Consider the following 18285-nt stretch of genomic DNA (forward strand, 5'->3'; position numbering starts at 1 on the left):
CGATCCCGGGACTCCAGGATCGCGCCCTGGGCCAAAGGCAGGCGCTAAGCCGCTGAGCCACCCAGGGATCCCCCCAATGTAGTAGTTATAATTCACATTTCCTCCCTGGTTTGAGAGGCTGAGGAGCGCTGGGCTGGATCAGTCAGAGGAGCATGTGACTCTTGGTGTTGGGATCATGGGGTTCAAGCGCCATGTTGGGTGTGGGGATTACTAAAAAAAAATAAACTAAAAAAGCCAAAACAAGAGAGGCTGAGTAATCATTTTTCTGGCCATTTGGATGTATTTGCCACCTTCTTGGTGCCCATTTCTACATTTGGTTGCTGGTTTTTCTCTTACTGATTTGCAGGAGTTCTTTATGTATTCTAGTTACAAACTCTTCCTTGGTGACATGCTGCACAGATCTCATTCAATGTGGTGGCTCACCTTTTCTTTCTTCTTCTTCTTCTTTTTTTGTTTTTTAAGATCTTATTTATTTATTCATGAGAGACACAGAGACAGAGACACAGGCAGAGGGAGAAGCAGGCTTCATGCAGGGAGCCCAATGTGGGACTCGATCCTGGGTCTCCAGGATCAGGTCCTGGGCTGAAGGCTGACGCTAAGCCGCTGAGCCACCCGGGGATCCCCCTTTTCTTTCTTCTAATGGTGTCCTGTGATAAATAGATATTTCTCTTCCTCTTCTTTTTTAAGACATTTATTTATTTATTTATCTATTTATTTATTTATTTATTTATTTATTTCGAGCACGAGCACAGGTGGGGGGCAGAGGGAGAGGGAGACAAAGAATCTCAAGCAGATTCTGCTATGCTGAGTGCAGAGCCCAATGCAGGGCCTGATCCTACAACCCTGATATCACGACCTGAGCCAAAATCAGGAGTCTGATGCTTAACTGACTGAGCCACCCAGGCGCCCGCTAGACATTTCTCATTTTAATGTAACCCAGTACATCAGCCTTATGCTTTTGGTTTGTGCTTCATTTATTTATTTATTTGTTTATTTAACTATTTTATTTATTTATTCATGGGAGACACAGAAAAAGAGGCAGAGACACAGGCAGAGGGAGAAGCAGGCTCCTCAGAGGGAGCCCGATGTGGGACTCAATCCCAGAACCCTGGGATCACACCCTGAGCCAAAGGCAGATGCTCAACCACTGAGCCACGCAGGTGCCCTGATTTGTGCTTTTTATATAGTCTTTAAGAAACCTTTGTTTGCCCTCTGAATGTGAAGATATTTTCTAGTGTGTCGTTCTAGAAGCTTTCCTGTTTTGCCTTTTACGTGGAGAGCCAGTCTACCTGGAATCGATTTTTCTGTGCAGTGTGAAGTTAGGGGGTCAAGACTCATGGCTTTTCCTCACATGATATCTGGGCTGACCAGTGGTGTTTACTGGCAGCCTCATCTTTTCTCTACTGTGTGTATATGGGTGGGGCAGTTTGTGGACTGGCCTGGCCTGGGTCTGGTCCTGTACCCACGTGTGCTGATGGCGATGCAACTTCACTGTGGCAAGTGCACGCCTTTGGGTATTTGACAGCAAAGACATCCCACTTATCTTTCAGGTTGCCTCTGCTTTTCTTGACTCTTTGCGTTTTGATGTAACTTTTTTTTTTTTTTTTTTTAAACCAGTGCAGTGCATACAGATTTACCACCTTTCTGTGTCTGGTTTATTTCACTTAGCATAACGTCCTCAGGATTCATCCGTGTTGGAGCACATGTCAGAGCTTCCTTTCTTTTTAAGGCTGAGTCGTATTCCGTTGTATGGATGGACCACATTCTGTTTATCCAGTGGACCCTTCGGTGGTTCCCACCTTTGGGCTATTACGAATAATGCCACTGGGATGTGAGTGTGCCTACATACCTCTCTCCGAGACTCTGCTTTCCATTTGTATGTAATGTTTAGGGGCTGCGCGCGCACACACACACACACACACACACACACACACACACACACACTGTCGGGATTTGAATTAGGAGTGCTTTGAATATCTCAATCAATTTGGCCTCAGTGAGCATCCTAGGAAGTACATCTGGTGATTTCCTTGGGAGGGACCCTCAAAAGTGGGCCTATGCCTCTTCCCAGCCTTGAAGAGTTCTGCTGATTTGCTTTCCAAAAGCTGGGGATCCTCCCTGGGCTGCTTTCCACCTCACCCCTGCCCCTCCCCACAGCCAAACCCCAAATGTGCTCATTTGATAGATGAAAATGACATCATCCTGTTTTAATATTTCTTTGTAATCCTAAATGACAAATTTTTCACCGGATTCAGCCATTTACTGTGTGGTTAGCGATTTGGTTGGGATTCTTACTGAATGATAAGGCTCTCTTTTTTTATACAGCGAGGGCATTAACCCACTCTCTGGCTTAGATATCACAGAAGTCCCTGCGTCTCGGGATCCGTGGGAGTCTGAAGGTCATTTTATCCGGAGGGTCCTCACACTATTTTCAGCTGCTGTCATAGAAACGCCTGAGTCACATGTCCGTGCTCTGGGCTGGAGTGAGCTCTTTTCTGGGTGATAACCCTGATTTGATCATGCTGATGAGATGCTCTGATAGCCTTTGGTGACACCGGTAAAGGATGCAGCTCCTTTCCGAGGGCAAAACCTTTTAAATGGAAAGAGACCAAGTATTTGTTCTGTTGTGGTTGGGGGGGGAGGGGCTTTGGGAAATGAAAATATGGAAACAGGGTCCCCGTGTCCAGGTGGTATGGCTGAGCGGAAAAGTGTAGATTTGGGAGTCAAAGCCTTAATTCCTCATCTGCAAAAGTCCTAAGAACCCCCCACCCCCACCCCCAGTTGAGAGTGGATGAGGAGACAGAATGAAGCAAAGCCTTGAAGCCTTTAATGAGCCGAATGCTGGCTGTGATGTCGGGTCCCAGGAAAGCGCCCCCCCCTTCTCCTTCCCTCAGCCCTAGCATGACCTTGCCCATCCTGCCCTCCCATAAATACTAACTGAGCACCTACTATGTGCAGCGTAGGGGGCACTTGGGGTAGAGTAAACCCACATTGTCACGCAGGGGCCTGCAAACTGGCCAAATTAGGTCCACTGCCCGTTTTGTTTTTTTTTCCTTAAAGATTTTATTTATTTGTTTATTTAGAGTGCTAGCAGGGGATGGGGCAGAGGGAGAGTCACAGAACAAGCAGGCTCTGCACTGAGGCAGAACCTGGAGAGGGGCTCGATCTCACAACCCTGAGATCACAACCTGAGCCAAAATCAAGAGTTGGATGCTTCATGGACTGAGCCACCCAGGCAGCCCCCCTCCTGTTTTTGTAAATAAAGTTTTATTGGAACAAAGCCCAGTAGTTTAAGTGGTGTGCGCGGCTGCTTTCCCTGCAGCAGGCAGAGTAGGCCCATAATGCGTAAATGATTTATCTGGCCTTTTCAAGAGAAAGCTTGCCGACTCCTGTTCCAGTGGGTGGAGGGGGACAGTAAACAAGGCGCTATAATAAAGAAGGAACTAATGTGTATTTGATATGATAAATGGTGATAAGCACTATGGTGGAAAATAATTCAGGAAAGGGTGTGGGGGTGGGGTGGGTTGCAATCTGAACTAGCATGGTTAGCAAAATAAATAAATTAGGGTTAGGGAAGGCTGTATTCATCAAGTGTTACTTGAGGTGTAGGGGAAGAGAGTGAGGTACATACAGATGGGAGTTTACAGACAATTTGCCTTATCTGGAGGGAGGAATGGATTCTAGGCTGAGGTGCAAAGGCCCTGGGGTGCAGCCTATGGGGCTGTGCTGTTCCATGTTCCAGCCCAGCCCATTTGCAGTGATAAAGTCCTTCACTGTTTACTAAACCTTTGTACCCACCCTCACCTCACCAAGTACCCCTCCCTGCTCCCACCAGTGAGGAGGACATTAGGTGCCCATTATATAGTCAGCTTCTAGAAGGGTCCCCAGTGACACCATCCATTACTGAGGCCAGCTGAGGTGGATGAGCATAGCATAGCCCCTTACAAAATGCATCTGGATGGGCTTCATTCTCCAGCCCAGAACACACAGTAGCCCTACATTAGCATTGATGAATGGATGGACAGACGGAACGATGGACCTTGTCTGGATTTCAAATTCTGCCCTCTTGTGATCTTGGGCAGCTTCAGAGTTGGCAAATCCCTGAAGGCCTTCCTGCATTCAGGTATCAGTGAGGGGGGTAGTGATGGCTGAAGATAGCCTGGCCAGCACCCCTGAATCCACGGCTCACTGCCGTGCCCTGGAGGTGCTTGTGAATGGCTGGCAGTGTGCGGGGCAGGAGGGCCCGGAGTGGTGGTGGGTCTCAGCTTGGGTGTGTGTGTGTGTGTGTGTGGAAAGGGGCACACGTGGGGAGCTAAGGCCTCGAGGGGTAGGGTGACCTTGCCCAGCTCCCTGCTGCTCATGCTCCCAGAGGGACCCTGAAGCCTGCCCCCAGGCACCGCAGGGGGCACGTCCTGTAGCTGGGCTTCTCTGCCTCCTTTCTTGCCCCTCGCAGGGGTGCCCTCGCCCCTCTCCCTGGGCACTGGGTACCAGAGAAGAAGACCTGTCCCTCCCTCCCTCCCTCCCTCCCTCCCTCCCTCCCTCCCTCCCTTCCTTCCCTTCCTTCCTTCCTTCCTTCCTTCCTTCCTTCCTTCCTTCCTTCTTTCTCTCTCTTTAAGATTTTATTTATTCATGAGACACACAGAGAGGCAGAGACATGGGCAGAGAGAGAAGCAGGCTCCCTGCAGGGAGCCCGATATGGGACTTGCTCCCAGGACCTCGGGATCACGACCTGAGCCAAAGGGAGACGCTCAACTGTTGAGCCACCCAGGCGCCCCCCTCTCATTTGCTCTCAACCTCTCTCTCAAATAAATAGAAAGTAAAGCTTTAAAGAAACAATAATAATGAAATTTGGTTTCAAGGAAGGACAGGCAGGGGAAGCCGTCCCTCTCAGACCCTGGCCTTGGGCAGCTGCTCTGCTTCTCTCAGCCCCAGGGGCTGTCCCTGTAAACAGTGATTAAAAATGTTAGCCCAACATTGCCTGGCACTTCACCGAGGCATTTTACAAATCCCTGTTTTACTCTCTGATCCTCTTCACACAGCCTGGGGAAATTAAAAAAACTTGCCCAAAGTCACAGAACAAGTGGGCGTTGCAGCCAGGGTTTGTCTCTCTGCCATCCCTGGGGACCCCTCTGTCTCGTCCCTTCTGATGGTGGAGGGACTGGCTTGCCAGAGGTCACATCCCTGCCCCCATTCCGGCTTCTGGCCAGGAGAAGCCTTCACAGACTGTGGCTAAATTAAGTCTAAATTAATTAAAATTTAATAAAATTAAAGATGTGCTTCCTTACCCGCCACACTTAAGTGCTCAGTAGCCACAAGTGGCCAGTGGCTACTGTAGTGTCAGCACAGATACAGAGCATGTGTCGGACACTGTTGGTCATGGGGCCAGTTACCTGGTCTGGCCTGAACGGTAAGCGGGGAGGCGGGAACACTCTGGTGTGGGTACCCTGGTGGCCCTCCTGTGAGCCCCCTCCCCCCATAGGGGTGGAGGGGTGGAGGGCCGATTGCTGGGCTCCGGGGTAGGCCCCAGCTCTGCTCTTGGTTCAATGTCCCCTGAGTTGAGATTGTTGGTTGTACTGAGGCCGGCAGAAAGATTCCATAAATGACGTGTGACAGTGATGAGGTTTAGGCACAGGTGATGCCAGGAGCCTGTCCATGTTGGCCATTATTCCCTAGGATGATCGTTGGTCTTGGTTTCACTGCGTGTCTAGGTCACCACGGAGGTTTGTTTCCCAGGCGTCCAGAGAGCACGTGGCACCTCTAGCCACCAGGGGGCAGCCTGGGACCAGTGTGGGGTCAGGCCTTGCTCTCAGCCCAGGGTGGGAGGGAGTGAGACCCCTCCTGCCTCCGGCTGTGCCGCAGGATTTCCAGCAAAGTCTAGGGAGAGCCCTGTGGGCTCTGGCTTGACTGTCACTGCCCCCTGGGGACCCAGGAGGCCATCACTGGGTCCCCAGGGGTGGGTGTGAGGAGCAGGGGTACATAGTTAGACTTTGACATGAGCACCAGATTGGTGGGGGTCGTGGATGGGGTTTAGAAAGCTGCCTGGAGAGTCTGGTGACCAGGTCTGGGGGTCAGCTGCCTGACCTCCACCCCAGGGACACCAGGCAGGATGGCCTGGGATGCTGTGTGGTATCCTCAGGGGTCAGGGGCTGCACCTACACTCTCTTCCAATCCTACGAAGTTGACACCAGGTCGTGGGCACCGGATGTGGCGGGACGTGAGGCTGACAGGGATCCGCATTAGCAAGCGTCATTGGTGGAGGCTTGGATGGAGTTGGGGGGAAGGCCCCCCTAAGGTGGAAATGGGCCGGGAGGGGGTCTTCAGGGAGATCCCCGGCGCTGGTCTGAGGTGGGGATGGCAGTGCCCGGTTTATAGAGTTGCGAACCTGCGGTCTAGGAGGGGCAACGGCACCGGCCAGACCCGGGGCAGGGAGTTGGGGCACCGTTGAGCCCGCGGCAGGCGGGAGCCGTTGGTGGCATCCGGGTACCGGCGCCCCCCCACCAGGCCTCGGGTGCTGCTGGGCGGGTTTCACAAGCCTGGGCCGGGGCAGGCCTGGGCCACCCGGCTTCCGTGCAGCCCGAGGCAGGAAGAGCTGGTGGCTGATGTAAGCCGTTGCGCAAACCTCGGGCTGCCGGCTTCCGGAGCCGTCTACCCGCCCGCCTGCCAAGGAGGAAGCCTTGGGCCTAGCGGGGCCCAGAGGCCCTGCCGCCCGGGCTTGGGCCACATGGGTGTACTGACCGGCCACCATGGCCCTGGGTCCCGAAGGCTTGGCACTGGAGTCTGGTGAGAGGGCTGGGTGAGGCCGGGCCGGAGCGTGGGGGGCTCCCTGGACGCGGGGTGCTGGCGATGGCACGTGTGGCCAGAAGGTGTCCTTCTGTCTGCTGCTGTCTCCACTCCGGAGGACCAAGGCGGAGGCACTGCCCCTTGCAGTCTGGGTTTCCCTTCGTGTACCCCAAAGGGACTAGGTGGACATTCTGGCATCCTGTGCCCCCCAGTGAGTGAACACCTGTCATACACAGACCCTGCATACAGGGCTGCTGGGGACCGAGAGGTTAGACGGGGCTCTGTGAGCTCCCTGTGGGCTGGGGCCCCCCGGAGTCTCTTCTTTGGGTCATTGCAGATGGTACCTGCTTCACAGGGCTGTGGAGATGTTAACCTGAGGGGGTACACGGAGATGCCCTGAGCTCGGCTGGCCAGAGCTGGCTCCTGCTGGGTGCTGCCCCCCCGCCCCCCCCCCCCCCCTGCCATGCTCAGCTCTGGGTGCGGGCCTCTGCCCCTCCTCCTGGGGGTGTCAGGGGAGGATTCGGAATCCCCACAGACTGCCTGGTGCTCGGTAGCTGCGACTGGACCCTGCCGCACGCTGTCTTGTTATTCTTGTTAAATACATGGTTCTTAAGGGAGGCATTAGAATTCCCATTTTGTGGATGGGCAAACTGAGGCCAGGGAGAAGCAGTCTCTTGCCCAAGTCTCACAGGCCTCCGTCTGGCCTGTGACCTGGCAGCCTGCTGGGATCTTCCCCTGAGGGTGGGGTGCATGGATCTTGAGGGCCAGTGCGCAGGGTGGTGGCAGGGAGGGGGCGTCCCTCCTGGCGTGGGCCTGGCCGAATGGGGCGTGGCAGGGGTAGGTGCTTTCCACCTAGGGCCCCGGCACATTGTTTTTCCAAGCAGCAGCTCCACACCACACCCCCCTACCTGAGGGACCTTGGGTGGGAGGCCCATGGGTCTCATTCATCTCTTCGCTGTTTCTCTCTCGCCTATTCGCTGTGTAGTCCTTGGATGTTTGCTGGGTGTGTATTTCGGGTTGTGGATTGTTGGCTGGGGGCAGGCATTTCCCACCCCCGCAGGCACTCCTCCCCCAGCATCCGGGGGAATCCTTACGCATTAAATGGGTGCATGGTTCCCCCCGCTGGCTGGGGACTCCTCGGAGCTCACCAGGGCTGCTGTGGGGTGCTCAGGGAGATCATTCTCTGACTTGAGGGATCCTTTCTGATCCAGGAGCTCAGAGGATGAGCAGGGGGTTAAGCCCTGAGCCCCTTACCCCCCACCTCCTTGCTCTGTGGCCCCAGGAGGTCCCTGGGTGTGCCTCAGCCTTCATCAGCAGGTTGGGGAACTGTCCCCACTGGGTCTGGGGATGGTAATGCCCTCCTGTAGAGTGCTGGGGGCCCTGGAGGTGAGGGTCTTTAATGGTGGTGGGCTTCCTTCTGGCTGCTCCTCTGGGGCTGTGCTTGCAAGAGTTTCAAGCATTGGATGTGGTTGAGGTGACCAGGCTTGTCCTGAGCCCCAGGGTCTGAGGTGGGGTGGAAAGGTTTCTTTGCTGTTCCTGCAAGTGTCAGTTCCGAGAAGTGGGGGAGACATGGGGGTCTTGGGGCATTGGGCCGGGCATTGGGGGCCTGCTGGGTGCCTGACAGCCCCCCCTTCTCTCTGCAGGCGAGGCCTTCTTGGGCAGCTTTGTGGCCAGCGGGATGGGGCCCTCAGCCTCGTCCCATGGGAGCCCCGTGCCCCTACCCTCTGACCTCTCCTTCCGCTCCCCTACCCCCAGCAACCTGCCTATGGTGCAGCTGTGGGCTGCTCATGCCCATGAAGGTAAGGAGTGTGCCAGGTGGGTGGGGCTGAGGGCTGTGGGCCACTGTCCTGGCACCTCTCCATCCTGCCCACTCCCTTTCACCTCTAGTCATCTCTCCTGCGGTGGCTGGGGGTGGGTGGCAAGCCCTGATCATCCAGCTTCCCTGCTGTTTTTCAAACACTCAGTACTTCCTCTGGTCACTGCCACAGGGCCTTTGCACAAGTGTTCCTCTGTTACAGCCCCTCACCCACTGTTCATCCTTTAGGGCTCAGCTGACCACCCCCACCCCCACCCCCCGCGGGCTCCCTGTTACTTGTGAGGACAGATATTTTCTTACCAGAGTGAGCTCTGGGGGCAGGGCCTTGGTTCTGCTCACTGTTGTCTCCCTGGAGGCACTCGATAATCACTGTTGGAGCAATGGGGCCAGGGCCATTGGGCTCTCCTGCTGCAATTCTTCAGTGGTGCTTCTAAATGTGGGCTTCTGGGAGCCTGGCTTCCTGCTGGCCCTGAGCAAATGCTGGACCTCCTGAGCCTCACTCTGTCAGTAAAGGGATGGGCCTGGGGGACCCTGAGCTCCTTCCCTGCCTCTGGCGGATTTTGGATGCTGGGTCCTGGGAGCACCCACTGCAGGCTAAGGGCTTTCTTGGGCTTTTCACAGTGCATGGTCTCCCCACTTCCTCCTCTGTGCCAGTGTCATCAAGCACCTGCTATCCTGTGTACCCTCCCCATAGTGGGGGTGGTCCTGCCTCTCTAGGCCTGGGATGGTGGGCAGTCCTTTGGAGTTGGGGTCCCATTTGAGCCTTCTACTTTAGCCAGCTGGGGGGGGGGGTATGGAGAAGCCCGAAGAGCAGAAGCTGCCTGGTGTCTGTGTGCCACCGGCTTGTTCCTCTACCCTTTCCTACTCCTTTTTCTCTCGCGTTACAAATGCTAGTAACATGGTAAGGGTTACACACACGGAGGGTGCTGACTTGTGTACCACGCGCTGCACAGTTGAACTCATTTTATCCGCATGACCAGCTGTGAGATAGGACGGCTAGGTCTCTTTTACGGACGGGAAAGCACAGGGATCCCAATCCCATACGATGCTTCAAGGGCTGAAAGAGATCATGTGCTTCAGGTGGTCTTGATTTTTCTGTGATTGTCGTTAATGCCATTATCAGGCAGCGCTGTGGGGGAAGCACGGGTCCAGTGTGTCTAGGAATAGGTCCTGGACCTCTGGCCTCAGAGGGAGCGACTAGGGGCACGTGGGACCTGAGTCTCAGGGATTTCCCATGGGCCTGCGGTCCTGTAGGATCTCCAACCCAGGTCGAGCATCAGGACCTTCCCCCAGTGCCCAGCACCTGCTTGCCAGTCTGCCTGGCTTTCTGGGCCTTGCTGAGCAGCTCTTGGGGCTCCATCCCCTGTGTATCCTCTTAGGAGTCTCACTTTTTCTCTGTGGCTACCCTTTCTTGTCTTCTCTGTCCCTCAAAGCCCTGATTTGGGGCAGTACTGGTGGGGAGAGACTGGGAGGATCCTCACCAGGAGGAAGTCTTTCCTGGCCTGGGAGCCCTGACAGCTGGAGATGCTGGGTGGGCTGATATTCAGAGCAGGTGAGTGACCTGCTCAGGGTCACACAGCAGAGAGGGGACATAAGTCAGTAAACCACTCAACTGTGTTGGGCTGAGGTTAGCAGTCCCAGTGACCTCCATTCAAAGTCAGGCTCTGGTGCTGTGTGACTTTGGGCCAGTAGTCTGCCTGAGTCTCTGTTTCCTCATAAAGTATGGATGTTAAAAGCATCTGCCTTGCTGAGTTTTGTTTTGTTGAAGTTTAAATGAGAATAACAAAGGCAAAGCAGTTGGCAGTGTTTGGCCTGCGGTTAGAGCTATCATCATTGTCATCATCACTGTCCCCTGCCTAGCTGGATCCATTCTGATCCTCTTCCTGGGGGATTTGAGCGCCTTGAACCCCTGGGGGCTTCCTGGGCTGGCCTGGAGGGAGACGGGAGGGACAGGAGGGGGGTCAAGCCTGCCCTGGGGAGTTGGCCCTGAATCTCAGGGCTCCCAGGCGGGGGGTGGGGGGGGGTGGGGGGGGGTGGGGGGGGTGGGGGCTGACAGCTAAAATATTTTATTTTCAAAAAATAGAGAGGGATTGGAGGAAGTTCCTCCTGGGAGTCCATGCAGTGGGACAGTCCGGTTTTTCTCTTCTCTTTTACAGGCTTCTCCCATCTGCCCAGCGGGCTGTACCCATCCTACCTCCACCTGAACCACCTGGAGCCCCCCAGCAGCGGGAGCCCCCTCCTCAGCCAGCTGGGCCAGCCCAGCATTTTCGATGCCCAGAAAGGTATTATGAGGGGGCAGGAGCCCCGAGACTAGGCTTGGGGGGGGTGCTTCGGAGAGACTTCTCTGGGGCCCTCACTGCTACCTAGTATTTCAGGCAGCACCTAGCTGTTTTCCATGCCCCACACCCCCTCCACCCTTCTGTGCCTTCTAGTTGTACTGTGGTCGCCTGACCTTCTTAGGCCCTTAAAACAACCCTGGACTCCACCCCCTTCACAGATGAGGAAACTTAGACCGCCAAGGCGAGAGTGTGAACTCCTTACCCTCCGTTTGCAGAGCTTGCCCTCCTTTTTTTTTTTTCCCCCAAGATTTTATTTATTCATGAGAGACACACAGAGAGAGAGAGAGAGAGGCAGAGGAGACACAGGCAGAGGGAGAAGCAGGCTCTATGCAGGGAGCCTGTCGTGGGACTCCATCCTGGGTCTGCAGGATCAGGCCTTGGGCCGAAGACGGCCCTAAACCGCTGAGCCACCCGGGCTGCCCCTGCTCTCCTCCTTAATCCCGGTGTTGGGCGGGGCAGGGGCGCCTCAGGGACCCCGCCTCTGGGTGGCCGGGTGGAGGGGCACTCGCTCAGCCCCGCGCTCTCGCTCTCTCCTCCGCAGATGGCTTCTACCTGCCCGCCCCGGGGGCCCCGGGCTCCCTGCACTCTCACGCGCCCTCCTCCAGGACCCCGGGCGGCCACTCGTCCAGCGCCCCGGCCAAAGGCTCTTCGCGGGAAGGTCCAGCCAAGGAGCGGGCGGGCCGCGGCGGGGAGCCGCCCCCGCTGTTCGGCAAGAAGGACCCGAGGGCCCGGGAGGAGGCTGCGGGGCCGCGCGGCGTGGTGGACCTGACCCAGGAGGCGCGCGCCGAGGGCCGCCAGGACCGCGGGCCGCCGCGCCTCGCCGAGCGCCTGTCCCCCTTCCTGGCCGAGCTGGGGCCGCCGCGCGCGCCGGGCCCCGCAGCCGCCGAGTGCAAGGGCAAGAACCCGCCGCCCGCCGCCGCCGCCGCCGCCGCCCCCGCCCCCGGCGCTGAGCCTCTGCAACGGCGCGGGCGACGCGGGGCTCCCCGCGCTGGAGGCCAAGGAGGCGGCGCGCCAGGACGAGCGGGCGCGGCTGCGGCGCGCGAGGCCCTGCTGCCCGGCCGTGCCCCGGCCCCTAGCCGCTGCCGCCCGCCGCCCAGGTGCCCGCCCGCGCCCCCCGCCTCCCCGTCCGGGCTTCGCCGCGCCACAGCCCGCTCCCAGCCGGCGTCTACACCATCTTCCCCGCCGCGGCGGCAGCGGCGGCGGCGGCGGCGGCGGCGCGCGAGCCCGGCCGCGAGCACCGCGTGGTGCGCACACCTTCGTGCCTTCCGTGGAGGCCTTCGACGAGCGCCCGGGGCCCATCCAGATCGCGTCGCAGGCGCGCGACGCCCGGGCCCGGGAGCGCGAGGTGGGCAGGCCCGGCGTCCTGCAGGCCCCGCCCGGGTCCCCGCGGCCGCCGCCCGACCGGCCCGAGGCGCTGCGCGAGAAGAACTCGGTCATCCGCTCGCTCAAGCGGCCGCCGCCCGCCGAGGCCCCGCCGGCGCGGGCCGCGCGCGCCTCCCCGGACGCCCGGGCCTACCTCCCGCCCAAGGAGCTGCTCAAGCCCGAGGCCGAGCCGCGGGCCTGCGAGCGAGCGCCCCGCGGGCCCGCCGCCGCCGCCCCCCAGCAGGCCGCCAAGCTCTTCGGCCTGGAGCCCGCGCGGCCGCCCCCGCCCGCCGGCCCTGAGCCCAAGTGGAAGCCTTTCGAGCTGGGCAACTTCGCCACCACGCAGATGGCCGTGCTGGCCGCGCAGCACCACCACGCCAGCCGCGCCGAGGAGGAGGCGGCCGCCTCCAAGAAGGCCTACCTGGACCCCGGGGGCGCGCTGCCCCGCGCCACGGCCGCCTGTGCCCGGCCCGGCTCCGACGTGCACGCCCCGGCGCACGGGCCCGGGGAGGCCTCGGCCATGCAGAGCCTCATCAAGTACAGCGGCAGTTTCGCCCGCGAGGCCGTGGCTGTGCGCCCCGGTGGCTGCGGCAAGAAGAGCCCTTTCGGAGGCCTGGGCACCATGAAACCCGAGCCGGCCCCCACGGCGGCGGGCGCCCCGCGCGCCCAGGCCCGCCTGCCGCACCCCGGGGGCCCCGCGGCGGGCGGAGGCCGGCAGCTGAAGCGGGACCCCGAGAGGCCCGAGAGTGCCAAGGCGTTCGGGCGCGAGAGCTCGGGTGCCCAGGGAGAGGCAGAGGTGCGACACCCGCCCGTGGGCATTGCGGTGGCCGTGGCCCGGCAGAAGGACAGTGGTGGCAGCGGACGGCTGGGGCCTGGACTGGCTGACCAGGAGCGTTCCCTGTCCCTGAGCAATGTCAAAGGTGGGTCTTGGGTCCCAGCTCTGGCCTTCCCCACTCTCCGCCCTCGGCCCCCTAAATCCTGTCCACCTTTGCTTTCCATTTCCACCCGCCTCAGCCTCTCTGCACCCCCTTCTCCCTGCCTTCCTGCTACCACTGGTCCTTTATCCACTTGGGGGGAGGGTGCTTTTTCCATTATGCACAGAGAAAAACATGTAAAATGCAGAGAAGGAGTAAGAAGGAAAGGGATCATTCTATTTTCTCAACTCTCTGACCGCTCCCAGATCTTTCCCTGGATTCTTTTTCCTCTTCAGTGTGCTTGTACCTGCAGGGCTCCTAGAGCACACCTGATGCTGGTGCCTGTGTTCTTCCCCATTACGGTGTGGGTTTTCTCTTCTCTTGTCGTGAAATCTTCGTATAATTTTTTTAACGGCCTCTACTATTCTGTCTAGAGCACACACCGTAGTAAAGCTAACTATTCCTCTCATGGGCATTTTTGTTTTCCCTTCTCTGGTGTTTTTGTGTTTAGGAAGTTGCATTGAATATTTTTGTGCATCGCACCTTCCTGATATTTTGAGTCATTTTCTAAGAATAGGTTCTTAGGAACAGGCTAGCTGTACCGTTTCAGTTCCAAGTCTTTGAGGGAGTAACAGCCGTACGTAGTTCATTGTCCCCTATACCTAGTGTGGGATCTGGCGTGTAGTAGGTGTTTGATAAATGAGGGAGTGAGTGATGGAGTGTGATGGATGGAAACTGGGTCCCAGTGTTCTCATGGATCTTGATGTTGTACTTTGGGGCCTAAAAAATACTGTTGATAATTTTGGTGGAGAAGAATAGTGTGTTTCTTTCAATTAGTGGTGAAGTTGAGTATTTTTCTAGAACTTAGCCGATTGTATGTCTTTTTGTCCCTTGCATTTTGTGCTGCTGGAGTGGTATTTTTGAGGGAGGATATTTGTGGCATTTTTGTTGGGACTGTGGACTTGGTCAGCCCATTGTCAAGCCAAGGACCCTTCTTACAGGTTGGACACTAGGCTGTTTAGTGTGTTGTGCTGTGGGGTTGGGAGATTGGGATAAGGGCCCAGGGAGGCTGTGTCCACTGGTCCTTGCTCTTGGGACTTTGCAACAGCCAGCCTGGGTTTCTTCCCTATGCCTCTGTCTCTAGTGTCTAGCCAGCATCCCATACTCAGCCTGTTGCAAGCTTAGGCTTCACCAACATCCTGGGCACCTGTCTGTAGCACCCAGATGGCCCCCTTCCCTGTACCTCCCAGACTTTACTCCTGTTGGCTGTGGAGGCATCTTGGGTGAATGTCATCCCTTTCTTGGTCTGGCCTCCCTGTGCCCACCTGCACTGACTTCTGTGCTTCATTATTGGTCCATGGTCAGTGGCCCCTGTCCTGTTCCAGGTGTCTCCTAGACCTGCTGTTTTAGCCCTGCTCTCCTGGATGAGCGCAGTAAGGCATAGGGCCGTGTTGCGGTTCCTAGTGGTCTTTGCCCCACCCATTTGCATGCACGTAGCTGCAAAGGATCTTCTTCTGGCCTAGAGTGAGTGACACCTCATGGATGTTTTTGAATGACTGAGCCCATGTTTCTGTGTGGAGCTTCTCCTCGTCCCCTCCTCCCTGAGCCAGGGAAGCCTGTCCTCTGACTCAGGGGGACTGGCCCAAGGCACTGTCTCATTCCGGAATTGAAGGAGGGGGGGTGGTGACAGCTCTTGGCTTAGAGGTGGGCTGGCTCTGTGGTAGACAAGCCTTCCTGCTAGGAGAGAGGTTTGTATTCAGGGTCCCCTCTGGGAGGCCAGAGATCTCTTTGGGTCCTTTCCCTGGAGGAATGCTTTGGTGACATGGTGTTTCACCACTGTTAGGGGCTCACAGTTCCCTGAGTACCTGCCTATGTCTGAGGGACATGTGTCTATGGGGTCCTGTGAGAGAGAGAGAGAACGTGTGCTTGAGTATGTGTGAGAGAAAAATGTATGTATGAGAGAAGACACATGAGAGAGTGCATGTGAACCCGTGTGAGAGATGATGTGACTGTGTGTGTGATTGTAAGACTGAGAGCACGTGTGTGACAGGATGTGTGACACCGATAGAGTGTGTGACTGTGAGTGTGTAAATATCTGAGAGTGTGTGACTTTGTGACTGCATGAGATGATGTATGAGATAAGGTGTGTGACTGTGAGAATGTGTGTGATGCTGTGCACGACAGGATGTGTGACTATGAGAGAATGTGTGTGACTGTCTGACAGTATGAGTGTGTGAGAGCATTGTGGGTGTGAGACAGAGGGTGTGTGTGAGAATGTGTGTGTGAGCATGACAACGTGTAACTGACAGTGTGTGACCGACAATGACAGCATGTGACTGTATGAATATGAAAATGTGTGTGACAGTGTATGTGACTGACAGTGTGTAAACGAGTGTGTGACTGTGTGTGTGAGAGAATGAATGTGACAGAGACAGTGACTGACAGTGTATGACATTATGAGTGTGAGTGACAATGTGTGTGACTGTCAGTGACAGTGTGTGAATGTGTGTGTGACTGTGAGAATGAGTGTGACACCGCGACAGTGACTGTGATGGTGTATGACACCGTGAGTGTGTGAATGACTGTGTGTGCGACTGTGTTAGAGTGTGTGAATGTGTGTGTGACTGTGAGAGAATGTGACACTGTGACAGTGACTGTGACAGTGTGTGACAGTACGAGTGCATGAAGTGTGTGTGACCATGTATGTGTGTGACAGAATGTGGGGATGGAGGGAGGAGCTGACGGGTGTGGGATGAGCCTGAAGCAGGCCTCCTCCTCCACTGCCAGCCGCTGAAAAGGAGGCAGCCGGCTTCTCCACACAGCTCCCGTAAGAAGTGGTGGGTTTTCCCCATGTCGGGCACCTGGGGGAGGGCAGGAGCTGGGGGCACCCCCGGCCGAGTGGGTCGTCAGCCTGGGTCTCCCAATCTCTTTACATCTCCCCTGTCTCCTTGAAGTTTTGGAGCCTTCTGCTCATCAGTGGGTTCAGATCCAGTCTCTTCCTCTTCAGCTACGTGACCTTGAACAGAAGGGCCGAGTCTCCTGGGGCCTGGTGTCCACATTGCCGATGTGGCCACCGGGCACAGAGTAGGAGCCTCAGAAACAGGTCTGCCTTTTCTTTTCTTTTTTTTTAAAGATTTTATTTATTTATTCATGAGAGGGGGCGGGGGCAGAGACACAGGCAGAGGGAGAAGCGGGCTCCATGCAGGGAGCCCGCCGTGGGATTCGATCCCGGGTCTCCAAGATCACGCCCTGGGCCAAAGGCAGGCGCCAAACCGCTGCGCCACCCAGGGATCCCCAGGCCTGCCTTTTCTTTGCTCGCATTCAGCCTGATGGGGTCTGAGAGCCTCCGGCCGTGCCCGCGAATCCTCCGTCTTTCTGGAGAAAGAAAGACCCCCGGGGGCCCATGCAAGGCCTGGAGATGGACTGCGAACAGGCATGACCTATGGCTGGGGGGTGTGCCTGTGTCACTCCGGGCACAGCTGGAGTCTCGGGGGTGTAAGCAGCGAGGATGCTTGTCAGTCAGTGGTGTGACCTGGGCAGGCTTCTTTGCCTTCCTGTGCCTCAGTTTCCTAGTCTTGAGTGGGAGAGGGCTGGGACCCACCTCCTGGGTTGATGACCCCTAAGTGAGTGAATGCATGGTGAAGATCTAGAGTCCTGCCGGGTACAGAAGGGCTGGGGTGAGGTCTTGTGTCACTGGGACCTGCCCCACATCCCTGCCTTGTGGATGATCCTGCACGTCAGCATGGGAAGGTGAAGGGCTTTCTGGTTTCCTTTTCTCCAGCTTCCCCTCCTACCTTGAACAAAATTTAAACCACATTCCTTTCCACAGCCTACAAGGCCCTATAGTCTGTACCCACCTATTTTGTGGTCTCCTCTCTTGTACATCTGTTCCTTATTTTTCTCTCTAGCCACCATGGTCTCCTTGATGTTCTTTGGCACATTTCTGCCCCAGGGCCTTTGCACTTGCTATTCCTACTGCATAGCTCATTCTTCCTGTAGATATCCACACAGCCCCTTCCTTCCTCTCTTCCTCCCTTCCTCCCTTCCTCCCTTCCTTCCTTCCTTCCTTCTTTCCTTCTTTCCTTCCGCCTTCACTCCCTCCCTCCCACCCATCCACCCATCCACCCATCCACCCATCCACCCATCCACCCATCCATCCATCCATCCATCCATCCATCCATGTTTATTGAGGAGCTTTTCCTATGTCAAGTGTTGTACAGGGAAGTCCCACAGCCAGGTGTGGGACTCCTTGAATCAGAGCAGTCCATATTCTCATGGAGGAGACAGATGGTGAACAACCAGCAAGCAGAATAGTAGCATGTTGTGGTCAGTGTGGTCAATGCTGGGAGGGAGATAAATAAGGGAGCTTGATGGAGGTCAGGGAGGGATTCCTGGAAGAGGTGGCGTTTAAGCTAAGCTCTGACAGGAGAGGCTGAGTAGTCTAGGGGAAGGGAACAACATGTGGGGAAGGCAGAGGGAACAACATGTGTGGCCCAGAGTGTGACTGGAGTGTGGAGAACCATGGTCACAGGGATGTGGTTCTGTGGGGCTAGTGTTCTGTGGGAGGGACAGGTGTGAACAGGGGTTAGAGGAGACAGGCTGCGCAGAAGGATGAGGGTAGGGCTGGAGTCCAGCCAAGCCTGGGGTGAGGTCATGGGGGGCATGTTGTATTTCTTCAGAGACCAATCAAATTTGGAGGGAGCCATCTGGGGCCCTGACTTGAGTGACCTTGGGGTTGGTGGGTGCTCCCAGATGGGTGGGACTGTGAACGAGTTTGTGGTGGGAGGTGGGACCTGGGATGGGAAGCCACTGACACTTCATGGTGTGATGGCCCCAGAGCCGTGGAGGGGCATCAGGCCAGAGGACAGGGGACTTGGAGCCAGGCTACTTTCTAGGCACTTGTCCCTTTTGGGGACTCCAGGAGTCGGTGCCAAAACTTGTCCCTGAATCCAGGGGGCCCTGGGGGGCAGGAGATGGCTTTGGGAGGCCATTTCCCGGGAGGAGGAAGCTGGGGCACACAGGCTCTGATTTCCCAGCCCAGTCGCAGGACTCTGGGTGGCCCTCCACACCTTGG

At 56.7% G+C, this 18285-nt stretch overlaps 1 protein-coding gene across 1 annotated transcript in view; it reads left to right on the plus strand.

The window, feature by feature from the left end:
• TNRC18 (trinucleotide repeat containing 18) overlaps positions 1-18285 on the plus strand; it is an 84696-nt gene that overhangs the window by 11118 nt on the left and 55293 nt on the right. Inside the window, 7 exon segments of the mRNA XM_038539566.1 lie at positions 8424-8579; positions 10753-10878; positions 11477-11783; positions 11830-11972; positions 11975-12070; positions 12130-12183; positions 12186-13217. Coding sequence (XP_038395494.1) covers positions 8424-8579; positions 10753-10878; positions 11477-11783; positions 11830-11972; positions 11975-12070; positions 12130-12183; positions 12186-13217 — 1914 coding nt within the window.

This window comes from Canis lupus, chromosome 6 (assembly GCF_011100685.1).
Source record: "Canis lupus familiaris isolate Mischka breed German Shepherd chromosome 6, alternate assembly UU_Cfam_GSD_1.0, whole genome shotgun sequence".
Lineage (NCBI taxonomy): Eukaryota > Metazoa > Chordata > Mammalia > Carnivora > Canidae > Canis > Canis lupus.